This window comes from Canis aureus, chromosome X, assembly GCF_053574225.1.
Source record: "Canis aureus isolate CA01 chromosome X, VMU_Caureus_v.1.0, whole genome shotgun sequence".
NCBI lineage: Eukaryota > Metazoa > Chordata > Mammalia > Carnivora > Canidae > Canis > Canis aureus.
The window spans coordinates 58322683-58337788 of NC_135649.1; the positions used below are offsets into that span (position 1 = coordinate 58322683).

Consider the following 15106-nt stretch of genomic DNA (forward strand, 5'->3'; position numbering starts at 1 on the left):
ATCTGAATACCTGTTTCCCTTCCCAGATTAGGAACGTTTTCAGCTATGATTTGTTCAAATACTTATTCTGGACCTCTTTCCCTTTCGGTGCCCTCGGGAACCCCAATTAAACGTATATTTTTCTTCCTCAGGCTGTCACTTATTTCCCTTAGTCTATCCTCATGATCTTTTAATTGTTTGTCTCTTTTTTCCTCAGTTTCCCTCTTTGTCATCAACTTTTCTTCTATGTCACTCACTGGTTCTTCCACCTCGTTAACCCTCTTCGTTAGGACTTCTAGTTTGGATTGCATCTCATTCAATTGATTTTTAATTTCTGCCTGATTAGATCTAAATTCTGCAGTCATGAAGTCTCTTGAGTCCTTTATGCTTTTTTCTAGAGCCACCAGTAGCTTTATAATAGTGCTTCTGAATTGGCCCTCTGACATTGAATTGTAATCCAAATTTTGTAACTCTGTGGGAGAGAGGACTGTTTCTGATTCTTTCTTTTGAGGTGAGGTTTTCCTTCTAGTCATTTTTCTCAGTGCAGAGTGGCCAAAAACACGTTGTATTGGGAAAAGGGGAAAAAGAGAGAAGAGAAAGAAGAACAGAAAAAGGAAAAAAGAAAATAAAAGAATAAAAAGAGGAAAAAAAGAGAAGAAAAAGAAAAAAGGGTGGAAAAGCAAACAGAAATCAAAAAACAAAAAACAAGGGGGAGTATCCTCTGATTCTGCATACTATAAATCCCTCGACTTCTCCTGGTACTTTCCAGTGGTGCTTGGTCAATAATTTGTTTTTCCCCTGTCTAGCTGGTCTTCTGTGGGATGGGCCTGCTGTGCTGATTTTCAGGTGTTAGCACTTGGGGGATCTGCTCAGCTTCCTGCCTTTTGCAGCACTCAGTGAAGGATGTTTGAGCTGTTTATCCGGTGAGGCCACTGTGAGGCTCTTGGGGGTTGTTCATCCTGTGAGTCCCCAGGAGGAACAACAGTGCCGGCCAGGTCTGGAGCCCTGGATTCAGCTCCTGCAGTAACTAAGGAGCTCTCAGTCTGCAGGGGCCTGGATGCTCCGGGGGGCGGGGCCGCTGATCTGCTCCGCTAGGGGCCGCCTGGCAGCAGAAGTGTCCTTGCTTTCCTGTGCTCTCCTGGCTTCTGCCTGTCCCGGGGGGAGCGCCGGATCTTGAGCTGTGTCCCCAGCACCCTGTGCTCCCAGGCCTGCGCTGTTGGAATCGCGCTCCCAGGCCGTGCAGCCCCTTCTGCGCGGAGCTTCTGCCCCAGCCGCCTCCGAGCTGCTCCCGGGTCCAGCCAGGCTCCCGCTGCAGTCCTTTAGGGAGCTCGGCCTAGAGGTGTGGCGCTCTCTCCCTGGGTTGCAGGTCGTCTGTTAGTGTCCCAGGGAGCCTGAGGGCATCCCCGCCCCTCCTGGGGTCCTGCTCTAACTCCCTGCGAGTGCCTTTCTGCACGGGATGATTGGTGAAACACCTGCTTCTCCAGAATTGGGCTTTCCTGTCCTGGGGACACTCGCCCCGGTCTTAGCCCGGCTCCTCGCGGGGCCCCTCCCCTTGGATGCCTTTTGTTTCTTTAATTCTTTATTCCCCCGTCTTCCTACCTTGATAGAAGCGTGAACTCTTCTCACTGTAGCATTCCAGCTGTTCTTTCTTTAAATCTCAGGCCGAATTCATAGGTTTTCAGGATGATTTGAAGGTTATCTAGGTAATTTGCTCTGGACAGGTGACTTGGGGACCCTACTCTTCCGCCATCTTGCTCCCTCTCACAAGTGATTTGTACACTTACGAAGAATCAGTTGTATTTATTTCAAAGTCTCTACGCCATTTTTAGTATAATTAAAAATTTAAATGTAACAAACTAGGATGAAATGTGAGTTTGAAGGGAATTGCTGTCCAAAGGAAAATTAAGTTAAATGTTTTGTAAACACTAAAAAATGAATTACCAAATTATTTAAAACTGCTGTCAAATTAGAGCTGGGCAAGTCAACCGTTAGAGGCTGGCAGAATTAATAAAAATTTAAGAGGATTTTGCACTCATATTATTTTTAAAATGTTTTTAGGTGTTGATTCTATTTTAAATAAATCTAAACTGAAAACAGTAGAAGACAAATTACAGATATGAGTAACTATAAGAAAAGATGCCATGGATCTTCAACTAGGAGATCCATACTCATAGAAAATACCTACTTCAAAAGAGAGAAAAATGGACACACAATTATATTATTAATTTGAAATAAAAGATTTAAGGTCCATATTTATGATTTTTTAAAACTTCCCACTTTAACATTTTAAATTTATTGTTAACTACTGGTCCCAACAATATCAAGTTAGAAGATGTGTATTGTATACCTAAAACTTTTCATAGTTTCAGGGAGGGGAGTCACCCTTCTCTCTCAAGTCTATCATGGATCTCAGGTTAAGAATCCATGATATATATATATATATATATATATATATATATATATATATATATGTTAGAATCCAGCAGATATTACACATGACATTATTATATGCCAAAGGAAAAGCAAGGGTCTAAACTCTAGGAATATCAGTAATAATCAGTATTTAACATTAGAAGAACTTTTAGGAAATCATTTTAATATCTTTTTTATCACAGAATTTTTAAAAAGATTTTATTTGTTTATTCATGAGTAATAGAGAGAGAGAGAGAGAGAGAGGCAGAGACATAGGCAGAGGGAGAAGAAGGCTTCAGGCAGGGAGCCCAATATGGGACTCAATCCCAGGTCTCCAGGATCACACCCTGGGCTGAAGGTGGTGCTAAATTGCTGAGCCACCCAGGCTGCCCTATCACAGAAATTTTTATTTGAAGTTCAGGAATTCTCTTGTTTTTATTTTCCTTCTATTAGAGTAAAATTAAGTTTTTTAAAATTTTTTATTGGTGTTCAATTTGCCAACATATAGCATAACACCCAATGCTCATCAGAGTAAAATTAAGTTGAATATTTTTAAAATTAAGATTTTTAATATTACACTGTTATTATGAAACTATATCTGCCTACTTATCCATCTATCTATGTCTATATATGAATAGAGAAATATCTAGACAATATTCTAGCAAATGTTAACACTTATTTTTCTGGATGAAAGAATTCCAGGTGGTTACCTGTTATTTTTCTAGACTTTTCTATAATGCTTAAATTACTTAAGGATGAGTAGTTACTAACTTTATTTAAAAACATTAAGGCCTGGGATTCCTGGGTGCCTCAGCAGTTTAGTGTCTGCTTTCTACCCCGGGTGTGATCCTGGAGACCCGGGATGGAGTCCCACATTGGGCTCCCTGCATGGAGCCTGCTTCTCTCTCTGCCTGTGTCTCTGCCCGTCTCTCTCTGTGTGTCTCTCATGAATAAATAAATAAAATCTTTTAAAAAAATAAGGCCTTATTCTAAATAAACGAACAAAAAGATTCAATGGCAGCGTTATGCACTGAGAAGAAAAATGGACAGGGAGGTACGACACCTGAAACTGAACAGAACCCTGGACAAATCAGTCATTTTGAAACTTCTCTGGGTCATAGTTTTCTTATCAGTAAATGAGGAAGTTGAATGCAATAAGCTCAAAAGTTTCCTTCAGCATGAATATGTTATGAATTTAAGGGTCTACTTCTTATATAAATTCTCAGGACATATTTATAAAAAACAAGTGTATCATTTTGGATCAAGTGTCTCAACTAGATTTAACGAATAATGCTGTCTTTGCTATAAACTTTTATAGCTTGATCACATTATAAACTATTTAGATCACTATATCCTTGTCATTCTTAAAATATTGAGTAGGTACTTTTATCTACATCAATAATTAAAGAGATGTAGTAATGAGAATACAAGTACAGAAAGCCCTTCTGGTAACACTACATACCGTTTCAAGTGTGAGGGGGAATCATTAATGTTGGTAATTAAGAAAAGAAGGAAAGGAAAAAAATACTGCATCACTAAAAGCTCTGCTTCTCAATCTGAATATGTATCAAAACTAAAATACTGGCACACTCTGTTTAAATAATTAGGAGAATGTTTGAATTTGTAGATAAGCTCACTAGAAAATGACAAAACAGCTATTATATGGACTCATGGAAAATGTTACTTAGTTCTAGGTGGTATCAAAACTGAATTTGTATGTTTTTTTGTTTTATCTTCAGAAGCCTCTGTTATCTACCAATTTGCTGATCTTTTTTTTTTAAAGATTTTATTTATTTATTCATGAGAGACACACACACACACACACACACACAGAGAGAGAGGCAGAGACACAGGCAGAGGGAGAAGCAGGCTCCATGCAGAAACCCGACATGGGACTGGATCCCAGGACTCTAGGATCGTGCCCTGGGCCAAAGGCAGGCGCTATACTGCTGAGCCACCCAGGGATCCCCAATTTGCTAATCTTTATATTAATCTGATGAACTGACAGCAGCCAGTAGGTATAATTTTCCATTAATTAAAATTTTAATTTCACATAGCTCAACAATGGAGTGGTATTTCTCCCCATAAATTCTACATCAATCTGAATTGAATCCTCAAAAAGGCATTTATATTGTTGAATTATATTTTAACAAGTTTATCCTATTTATTTGCAATGCTCATGTAATTAAGAATGGCATTTATCATGCTGAAATGAAGTGTGATTTTGCCAAAATAATAGGTGATAGTAACCATAATTCTCTGAAAATTAAATGCTGCAGATACATAGGACATTTAAATATTGTCACACTAAGAGTTTAAACAAATACTGAAATGTACCTATCACTTAAAAGGAACTTACCTTTGCAATTATTACTGACTGGACTGGGTAGCAAACAGCTGCTCCTAAAGTGGCCAGTCCCAGTGGATAAGCAATTTTCTTAAATCTAGAACCTATGAAATTCAAATAAGCTATTAAACTCCAAACAGATGCTAGCACAGACTTGATGTTTTTATAACTTTAATGTTCTCTTTGTTCCCTTTCAAGTCATTATCCTATGTCAATTTATTCTTTAGATAATAATACTAATCAATGTAGTCACTAAAATATCCTTAAGGATCACTATTCAATTAATACCTCTTAGTGGTCATGTCCAATTTTAGAAAAGTATTCTCAATTTAAAATTGATAATTAGCTACACAAATGGGGTTGATGATTTTCTTCTTTTTTAAAACTAGGTATTTTTTTTCATGTCCTAAGAAACTCAAAATTGTAACCACATTGTTTCAAGTATCTAATAGAGCATGATAACAAAGAACTGATCAACTACCATACTTGTGATACCATGTTATAGCAAAATGGACTCTCTTTACATACCCTGTTTTGATTAAGTCTTTAGGAACATGAAAAATCCAACTAACTAATCAGCTAAGGACTTTAAAAGATATATAACTCCTTCATGTCACTGATTTAAAATACTAGATGTAGCAATTAAACAATTGCAGGTAACATTAGATAATGTATTCATTTCCAAAAGTATGTAAACTAAGCATCTAAGAGACACTTTCAAACTTCTTACAGATGTATTTATTTTAGAGAGAGAGAGTAGGGGGAGGGGCAGAGGGAAGAGAGAAGCAGACTTCCATCTCCTTGTGCAGGGCTCAATCCCACAACCTAAGATCATGACCTGGGCCAAAATCAAGAGTCAGATGCTTAACCAATTGAGCCACCCAGGCACCCCCAAACATTTTGTTTTTTACAGCAAAATCCCTTAAAATATCTTCCAAATACAATCTCACTAGGAACTTCCTATAGCCATAGCTTAGTGACAACAAACCACTAGTTCAAAATAATATGTATCTTAAATGACTGAATGCTTAGACTCCGTAAATATGAGTGGATATGTAGATGATGGGTCTTCTAATTGGGGTAAGCTCTTTTATTCTCTAAAACAGCTCTTATAACCGTTACTTTAAAAAATGGAACGGCCATAGGGATCCCTGGGTGGCGCAGCGGTTTAGCGCCTGCCTTTGGCCCAGGGCGCGATCCTGGAGACCTGAGATCGAATCCCACGTCGGGCTCCCTGCATGGGGCCTGCTTCTCCCTCTGCCTGTGTCTCTGCCTCTCTCTCTCTCTCTCTCTGTGTGTGTGACTATCATAAATAAATAAAAAATTTAAAAAAAAAGTGGAACGGCCAAAAAAAAAAAAGGAACAGCCTATTTGGTACAGCAGTAAGGATTTTTTTTTTAATCAGTATGGATTAAGGTAAAAAATAACTGGCAATGTTTGCAGGCAATATTAATGAAAGATAAAAAGATAAAAACAAAAGCTATTTCTGTATCTGGTTTACCTATTTGAAAGGAGGCCTACATTCATGTCTACAAGACAGAGTTTGGTAGGGAGGAGTAGGTAGGCTGCTTCAACCTCTAATTTAGCTTTCCTTTGGTTTTAGACTGGTTTGCATGGTACTGTGAAAGAGGGTCTAGATCTGTTAAAGTATACTATAAGTTAGAAAAAAACATGTCTTAAGTTATTCCTTTACTCAGGTCCTTCTCACTATTCTAGTATCATAGTTTGATTCTTGATTTTATGGACCTAACATCTCTTAATGCAAGTTTCCTTGACTCAGGCAAATTCCCCTAATTGTGCTGCTCCTAACCTTGGAAAGTGGCATTTTTTGGCTGATGTGTCATTTAAATTTTTTTTTTAAGATTTTATTTATTTATTCATAGACACAGAGAGAGAGAGAGAGAGGCAGAGACACAAGCAGAGGGAGAAGCAGGCTCCGCGCAGGGAGCCAGATGTGGGACTCGATCCCTGGTCTCCAGGATCACACCCCAGGCTGCAGGCGGCGCCAAACCGCTGCGCCACCGGGGCTGCCCTCATTTAAATATTAAAAAAGGCTTACATTCATCTTCTCTTTACTTGATATAAAGGGCAAGCCAAACAAAATATACATTTCATTTGGATTCAATAGCCCTACTCCCATAAGTAGAAAAGGACTTTAGACACAGCCCCTAACAAGTGCTATGAAATCACATTCCTGGACCTCTATATATAGCTAATGGGGTTAGACTAAATCATCAGCTTTCAAACATTTTTTTACCGTAACTCATATTAGAGAATAAATTCTACATTATGACTTATGATCTATCTTACACAGATATACACACACTCTACGGAAACAATAGTTTCACAATATTTACCCATATTAAGTACAGAACACTGATATTTGCTGTTTTCCTCTATTTTATTTTTTTAATAAAATGTCCTCTGAGATTCACTATGTTTATTTTATTACCTAATAATAGGTTGAGATCTAAATTTGAAAAATAATGGGTTAGATTATTCTAGCTCTAACACTTAGAGACAATGTGGATGACCTAAGAAACATATTTTTTTCCAAGTGGATTATGACTTTCTTACTGAGAATATAGTAGTATGTTCTTCCTTGAGTCTTATATGCTACATAGAGCGATCCTGTTTTTCAATTTTTTCCCTAATAAGTAGCTTATAATATATACCCAAGTAAAAGTTGCTCACGGTGTTAGAATTAAAAATGGGATATCAATAGCCATTAATATTAGCTATAGGTTGAGTGTTAGAGATGAAATATATGGGCTAGAGTTAGAATGTTTTGTACCTGATTGGGTATATTTGACTTGATATTATAAGGACTAAAGCTGGACAAACAAACCATAAGGTATCTGATATTACACTCCAGACTGGTTCAGAGCTATGACTTTGAAACACATGTAATTTAGTTTGGGGACAATGATTGGCAACTGAGTTGTGGACAGGAGATGAATGGAAGGTGACCAAAAATGGCTACTGACCAGAGAACTGTACCAGCTTAGGAAGGGCTTTAGTGAGGAGGAGAGGCAGTAATGCCTACTGAGAAGAATTTCCATACTCAGAGGTAGAAAATGGGAAAATATGACATTCACCATGTACTTATGAAAAAACAGTTATTTAACAGTGTGCAGAAAAGAATTCACATAGTTTCTTGAGACTACCATTGTTAGAAAGGCCTGCTTGCAAGGCTGGCTCTTGGCTGGCATCTGGGGAATTCACTGGTAAAGAGTTCCCTACAATGACAAAAAACATTCTCTGAATGATGAGTGATGTACTGTGCTTAAACTGTTTGTTGAAATAATATGGTTTATGATGAACAACTGCTTTCCTTCCAGTCTGGAATTCTGAACATGCTAGAGAGACAATGTTTATGTGATCAGCCGTTAGTAATAACTTTGACTGCTCACTCTCTAATGAGCTTCCTTGGCTGACAACACCTCACATGTACTGTCACAATTCATTACTGGAGGGATTAAGTACATCTTATATGACTCCACTGGGAGGGGATTCTTAGAAGTAGAGGTTTGTACTAGTCTCTTATAGGCTTTGCCCCATTTGCCTTTTCCCTTTGCTTATTTTACTTTGCAATCCTTCACTGTAATAAGACCTATGACTATAGGTTAAGTCTTTTAAGTTTTCCTACTTAACCATCAAACCCATGAGTGGTTTTGGGGACCCTCTACAAAAGTGGTAGAGTGTGAAGAAATAACAAAGTTAGTATCTATACAGGGTAAAAAGAAGAAAAAAAAAGAAATCAAGCATATCAAGCCTCATGTTGAATGAAAGTAATAAGTTGTCAACTTCTGCAAACTCCATTCCGTGGTGGCTGATGTCAATTCTAGCAACCTTGGTCAGGATGAGATGATGACAGTATAAAGTATTTTTCTGGGCAGCCCCAGTGGTGCAGAGGTTTGGCGCTGCCTGCAGCCCAGGGTGTGGTCCTGGAGACCAGGGATTGAGTCCCACATTGGGCTCCCAGCATGGAGCCTGCTTCTCTCTCTGCCTCTCTCTCTCTCTCTCTCTGAATAAATAAATAAAATAATCTTTTTAAAAAAGTATTTTTCTGATACCAGCATGTCTGTCTCAAATCCTTAATATAGCCCCCAGAATATGTATGGTCATGAGAAAGCAGAGAAAACAAGTTTGAGGGGTTAGCATACATTTTAACATTAACATAAAGTTCCAAGGCCATGTTTTTTATATCTAGAGACTCTGAAAATCTTTTTATTTATTTTTTTTTGAGAGAGAGGAATAGCAGTGGGAGGGGCAAATGGAGAAGAAGAAGCAGACTCCCTCCTGAGCAGGGAGCCCAACTCAGGGCTCAATCCCAGGACCCCAGGATCATGTCCTGATCCAAAGCCAGATGCTTAACCGAATGAGCAACCCAGACACCACTGAAATTTTTTTTAAAGGAGCAGAGGAAGATGGTGGCAGAGTAGGAAGACCCTAGGTACACCTTATCACACGAATACAAATAGATAACTATTGAATCATTCTAAATACCCCAGAAATCAACCTGAAGACTGGCAGAGCAACGACCACAATTAAAGAGAAAGAAAAGGCCACATCAAAGAAAGTAGAAATTGTGGGGATATGGTTTAGGGGAGAAATGGATCCCAGCTGCTGCAGAGAAGAGGGAACTGTGGTCTAGAGAAGGGTGAGATGGAGAGGAACACTAAGGGAAACAGACAAGAAGGTTTCCCCAAAGCCAATTGCTTGGAGAATGAGAACAGTCTGAATTTTGTGAGTTCTTTAAACAAGTAGGGTTTAAAATCTCAAGATTTAAAGATCAGCAGGCTTGGCTGGGATAGAGTTTGGAGGGCACTGCCCTGCTCCTGGGGAGAAGGCAGGCAAACAACCCAGGGGGCAGAAAGTATGAAAACAGTGATCTGAAGAGGCCCTGGGATATACAGTGGGGAGATTATTCCCACTTCTTGAAGTGCATCCCTGAGAGGCAACATTCAGAGATACCTCTCTAGGAACAAAGGAGCTGGCCAGCAACATTTCCATTCCCTGCCTTTTGGCATAAACACACAGCTACTGGTAGGAAGTAGTGCAGCACCAACCCTCCTGTCTAACTTATATACATCAAGCCCTACCCCCTGCACACTGGTAAGGCTGCCCTTCCCAGATATGCCTGCCTCAGTCCCACCATAGTGGGACCCTCCCCCAGAAGACCAGCACAAACCCCTAACCATACCACATCTACCAACTGAGTTCTATAGGGCCTCAGTTCTGTTGGGAGGTGGTGACAGGTCTCATTTCACAAGTGTACCAGGGCACGCCTAATTTAAATTTGCTGTATTCAGGCCAGGGACCAAAATTTCCCAGATCAGCCAAAGAGAGCCACGGCACACGGCTGGCCTAAAGTATAGAGCAGCCAAAACACAAGAGCAGAGTACATGCAGCATATGCTGGAGACACACCCTGAAGGGCCAAGCCCTGGGACCTACATGACCTCTTCCTCAAAAGGTCATTACTTTCAGAAGCAGGAGAATGACTAGCTTTTCTTTTTATTAAATATTTATTTATTTATTTATTAAAGAGACAGAGAGACAGAGAGAAAACATGAAAGGGAGAAAGGGCAAAGGGAGAGGGAGAGAGAGAATCCAAAACAGACTCCCCACTAAGCATGGAGCTGACATCATGACCTGAGCTGAAATCAAGAGTCCAACACTTAACTGACAGAGCCACCCAGGTGCCTCATAACCAGCTTTTCGAAAACAGAAAAAAGTAGAGACATAGACAAAATGCAACAATGGAGGAAGAACAAAACCAAGAACAAGATAGGGCCATGGCAGAGAATAAGCAAAACAGATACAGGTAAAAGGCTTGATATGGAATTTAAAGCAACAATCATAAGGATACTCACTGGGCTTGAGAAAAGAAGACATAGGTAATACCCTTATCAGAGAGATAAAATAGTTAACAAATAATCAGAGATGAAGAGTGCAATAAACAAGATCAGAAACATATTTAATATAATGATCAACAAGCTAGAAGAAGTACAGGAACAAATTAGTGACCTACAAGACAAAGTAATGGAAATTAATGAAGCTGAACAAAATAGAAAAAAGAATTATGGAACACAAGAATAGACTAAGGGTTGTGAATCCATCAAATGTAATAATATTCATATTATATAAGTTCCAGAAAATGAAGAGAAAGAAAAAGGGGCAGAAAATTTAGTTGAAGAAATAATAGCTGAAAACATCCCTAAATCTGGGAAAGGAAACAGACATTAGATGCAGGAGGAAGAGAGAACTCCCATCAAAATTAACAGAAACAGGCTCACACCAAGACATATTTCTATTAAATTTGCAAAATATAGTGATAAAGAAGATAAACTTGAAAGCAGCAAGAGAAAATAAGCCCTTAACCCACAAGGGAAAACCCATAAGGCTAGGTGGAGATTTCCCAACTTTGCAAGCCAGATGGGAGTGGCATAACATATTCAAAGTGCTAAATGGGAAAAATCTGCAGCCAAGAATACTCTATACCGCAATGCTATTATTCAGAATAGGACAGATAAAGACATTCCAAGACAAACAAAAACTAAGAGTTCCTGACCACTAAACCAGCCCTACAAGAAATATTAAAGGGGACCCTGAGTGGAAAGGAGAGAAACCAAAAGTGACAAAAACAAGAAGGGATCAGAAAAACATTTCCAAACAATGACAAAACAAGTAATAAAATGGCAATAAATATGTATCTATCAATAATTACTTTGAATGAAAATGGAATAAATACTCCAATCAAGATGTACAGAGTGACAGAATGGATTAAAAAAGAAGACCCTTCTATATGCTGCCTACAACAGATTCATTTTAAACCTAAAGACACTTGCAGATTGAAAATGAGCACATGGAGAAACATTTTTCATGTAAATGGATGCCAAAAGAAAACCAGAGTAGCAATATTAATATCTGACAAAAAACCTTAAAACAAAGACAGTAAGAAGAAACAAAGAATGTCACTATATATAATAATAGAGGGGACAATCTAACAAGAAGATAACAGTCACAAATATTTATGTACCCAACATGGGAGTACAGAAGTATATAAAACAGTAACAAATAAAGAGGAAATGACAATAACACAATAATATTGGGGGATATTAACACTCAATTTACATCAATGGACAGATCCCAACGAAGGAGAAAAACAGGGATGCCTGGTTGGCTCAGCGGTTGAGTGTCTCCCTTCCGCTAAGGGCATGATCCCAGTCCAGGGATTGAGTCCTGCATTGGGCTCCCTGCGAGGGGCTTGCTTCTCCCTCTGCCTGTGTCTCTGGCCTCTGCCTCTCCTTCTGTGTCTCATGAATAAAATTAAAAAAATCTAAAAAGAAGAAAGAGAAGAAAAGAAAGAAAGAAAGAAAGAAAGAAAGAAAGAAAGAAAGAAAGAGAAAAACAAAAACAAAAAAAAAACAAAAAAAAAAAGAAAGAGAAAAACAACAAGGATACAATGGCTTTGAATGACACACTGGACAGTAACACTATGAAACTAGAAGTCGGGCAGCCGGGGTGGCTCAGTGGTTTAGTGCCACCTTCAGCCCAGGGTGTGATCCTGGAGACCCGGGATCGAGTCCCACGGCGGGCTCCCTGCATGGAGCCTGCTTCTCCCTCTGCCTGTGTCTCTGCCTCTCTCTCTCTCTCTCTCTGTCTGTCTCTCATGAATAAATACATAAAATCGTAAAAAAAAAACAACTAGAAATCAACCAAAAGAAAAAATGTGGAACAACCACAAATACATGGAAGTTGACCAACGTGCTGCTAAACAATGAATGGACCAACAAGGAAATTAAAAAATATATGGAAACGATGAAAATGAAAACACTAAACCTTTGAGATACAGCAAAAGCAGTCCTAAGAGGGAAGTATATAGCAATACAGGCTTACCTCAAGAAGCAAGAAAAAATCTCAGATAAACAACCTAATCTTACACAAGGAAGGAGCAAGAAAAAGAACAACACCTAATATCAGCAGAAGGAAGAAAATAAGATTAGAGCAAAAATAAATAATACTGAAACTAAAAACACAATAGAACAGATCAATGAAACCAGGAGCTGATTCCATGAGAAAATAATAAAACTGATAAACTTCTAGCCAGACTTATGAAAAAGGGTAAGGACCCAAATAAATAAAATCATAAATGAAATAACAACCAACACCACAGAACTACAAAAAATTGTAAGAGAATATTATAAAGCCCTATATGCCAATGGATTGGACAACCTGGAAGAAATGGATAAATTCCCGGAAACATATAAACTACTTATGAAACATATAAACTACTGAAACAGAAAGAAATAGAAAACTTGAAAAGACCAATAACCTGTAAAGAAATTTAATCAATAATCAAAAAACTTACAACAAATAAAAGTCCAGGGCCAGATGACTTCATGGACAAATTCTACCAAACATTTAAGAAGAGTTAATACCAATTCTTCTCAAACTATTCCAAAAAAAGAGAAATGAAAGGGAAACTTACAAATGCATTTTGTGAGAGCAGCATCACCTTGGCCACATATAAAAAAAAAAACATAGCTAATAGCATCCTAAATGGCAGTAACTTTGAGCTTTTCTTCTATGGTCAGAAATAAGACAGTGATGTCAACTCTCACCACTATTATTAAACATTGTACTAGAAGTCTTAGACACACCAATAAGACAACAAAAAGAAATAAAAGGCATCTAAATTAGAAAGGAAGAAGTAAAACCTTCACTATTTGCAGATGACATAGTAATATATATATAAAACCTGAAAGACACCCCCCAAAAACTTCTAGAACAGATAGACAAATTTAGTAAAGTCACACGTACAAAATCAATGTACATAAATCTGTGCATCTGCACCAATAATGATGAAGCAGAGAGAGAAATTAAGGAACAAATCCTATTTACAACTGCACTAAAGACAATAAAATACCTAGGAGTATGTTTTCATGTGTCTCTTGGCCATTTGTTATGTCTTCTTTGGAGAAATGTCTGTTCATGTTTTCTGGCCATTTCATGATTGGATTATTTGTTCTCTGGTGTTGAGTTTGATAAGTTCTTTATAGATTTTGGATACTAGGACTTTATCTATAAGACATTTGCAAAACTCTTCTCCCATTCTGTTGGCCATCTTTAGATTTTGTTAACTGTATTCTTTGTTGTGCAAAGCTTTTTATCCTGATGATGTCCCAATAGTTCACTTTTGCTTTGTTTCCCTTGCCTTTGGAGATGTGTCTAGCAAGAGGTTGCTGCCTGTGCTCTCTTGCAGGATTTTGATGTGATTCCTGTCTCACATTTAGGTCTTTTACTATTTTGAATTTACTTTTGTTCCGGTGTAAGAAAGTGGTCCAGTTTCATTCTTCTACATGTGGTTGTTCAATTTTCCCCACATCATTTGCTGAAGACTTGTCTTTTTTCCATTGGATATTCTTTCCACCCTTGTCAAAGATTAGTTGACCATAGAGTTGAAGGTCCATTTCTGGGCCCTCTATTCTGTTCTATTGTTTGATGTGTCTGTTTTTGTGCTACTACTATACTGTCTTCATGATTACAGCTTTGTAATAGAGCCTGAAGTCTGGAATTGTGATGCCACCAGCTTTGGTTTTCTTTTTCAAAGACCCTGAATAGGGTCTTTTCTGATTCCATACAAATTTTAGAATGATTTGTTCCAGCTCTGTTAAAAATGTTGGTGGTATTTTCATAGGGATTGCATTGAATGTATAGATTGCTCAAGGTAGCATTTTACAATTTAACATCTAACATTTTAACAATATTTAACAATATTTTTCTTCCATTTTATGAGTATGGAACGTTTTTCCATTTCTTTGTGTCTTCTTCAATTTCTTTCATGATGTTCTATACTTTTCTGGGTACAGATCCTTTGCCTCTTTGGTTATGTTCATTCCTATATATCTTATGGTTTTTGTTGCAACTGTAAATAAGATTGACTCCTTAATTTCTCTTTCTTCTGTCTCAGTTTTAGTGTAGAGAAATGCAACTGGTTCCTATGCATTCATTTTATATCCTGCCACTTTGCTGAATTCCTGTTTGAGTTCTAGCAATTTTGATGTGAAGTCTTTGGGGTTTTCCACATATAGTATTATGTCATCATGAAAAAATGCTCAACATCACACAGCAGCAGGGAAATAGAAATCAAAACCACAATGAGATACCACCTTGCACCAGTCAGAATGCCTAAAATTAACAAGTCAGGAATGCAAGCTGGTATAACAACTCTGGAAAACACTATGGAAGTTCCTCAAAAAGGTAAAAATAGAGCTACCCTATGATCTAGCAATTGAATTACTAGGTATCCTAAAGATACAAATGTAGTGATCCAAAGGGGCACCTGTACCCCAATGTTCAT

General features: G+C 38.0%; 1 protein-coding gene across 10 annotated transcripts in view; it reads right to left on the reverse strand.

Annotated features, from left to right (window-relative positions):
• The window catches only part of APOOL (apolipoprotein O like), a 254234-nt gene that overhangs the window by 181352 nt on the left and 57776 nt on the right, over positions 1–15106 (reverse strand). For all 10 annotated transcript variants that reach the window (XM_077890171.1, XM_077890172.1, XM_077890167.1 and 7 more), the window contains one exon: positions 4751–4842. In XM_077890171.1, coding sequence (XP_077746297.1) covers positions 4751–4842 — 92 coding nt within the window. The remainder of the gene's footprint in view (positions 1–4750; positions 4843–15106) is intronic.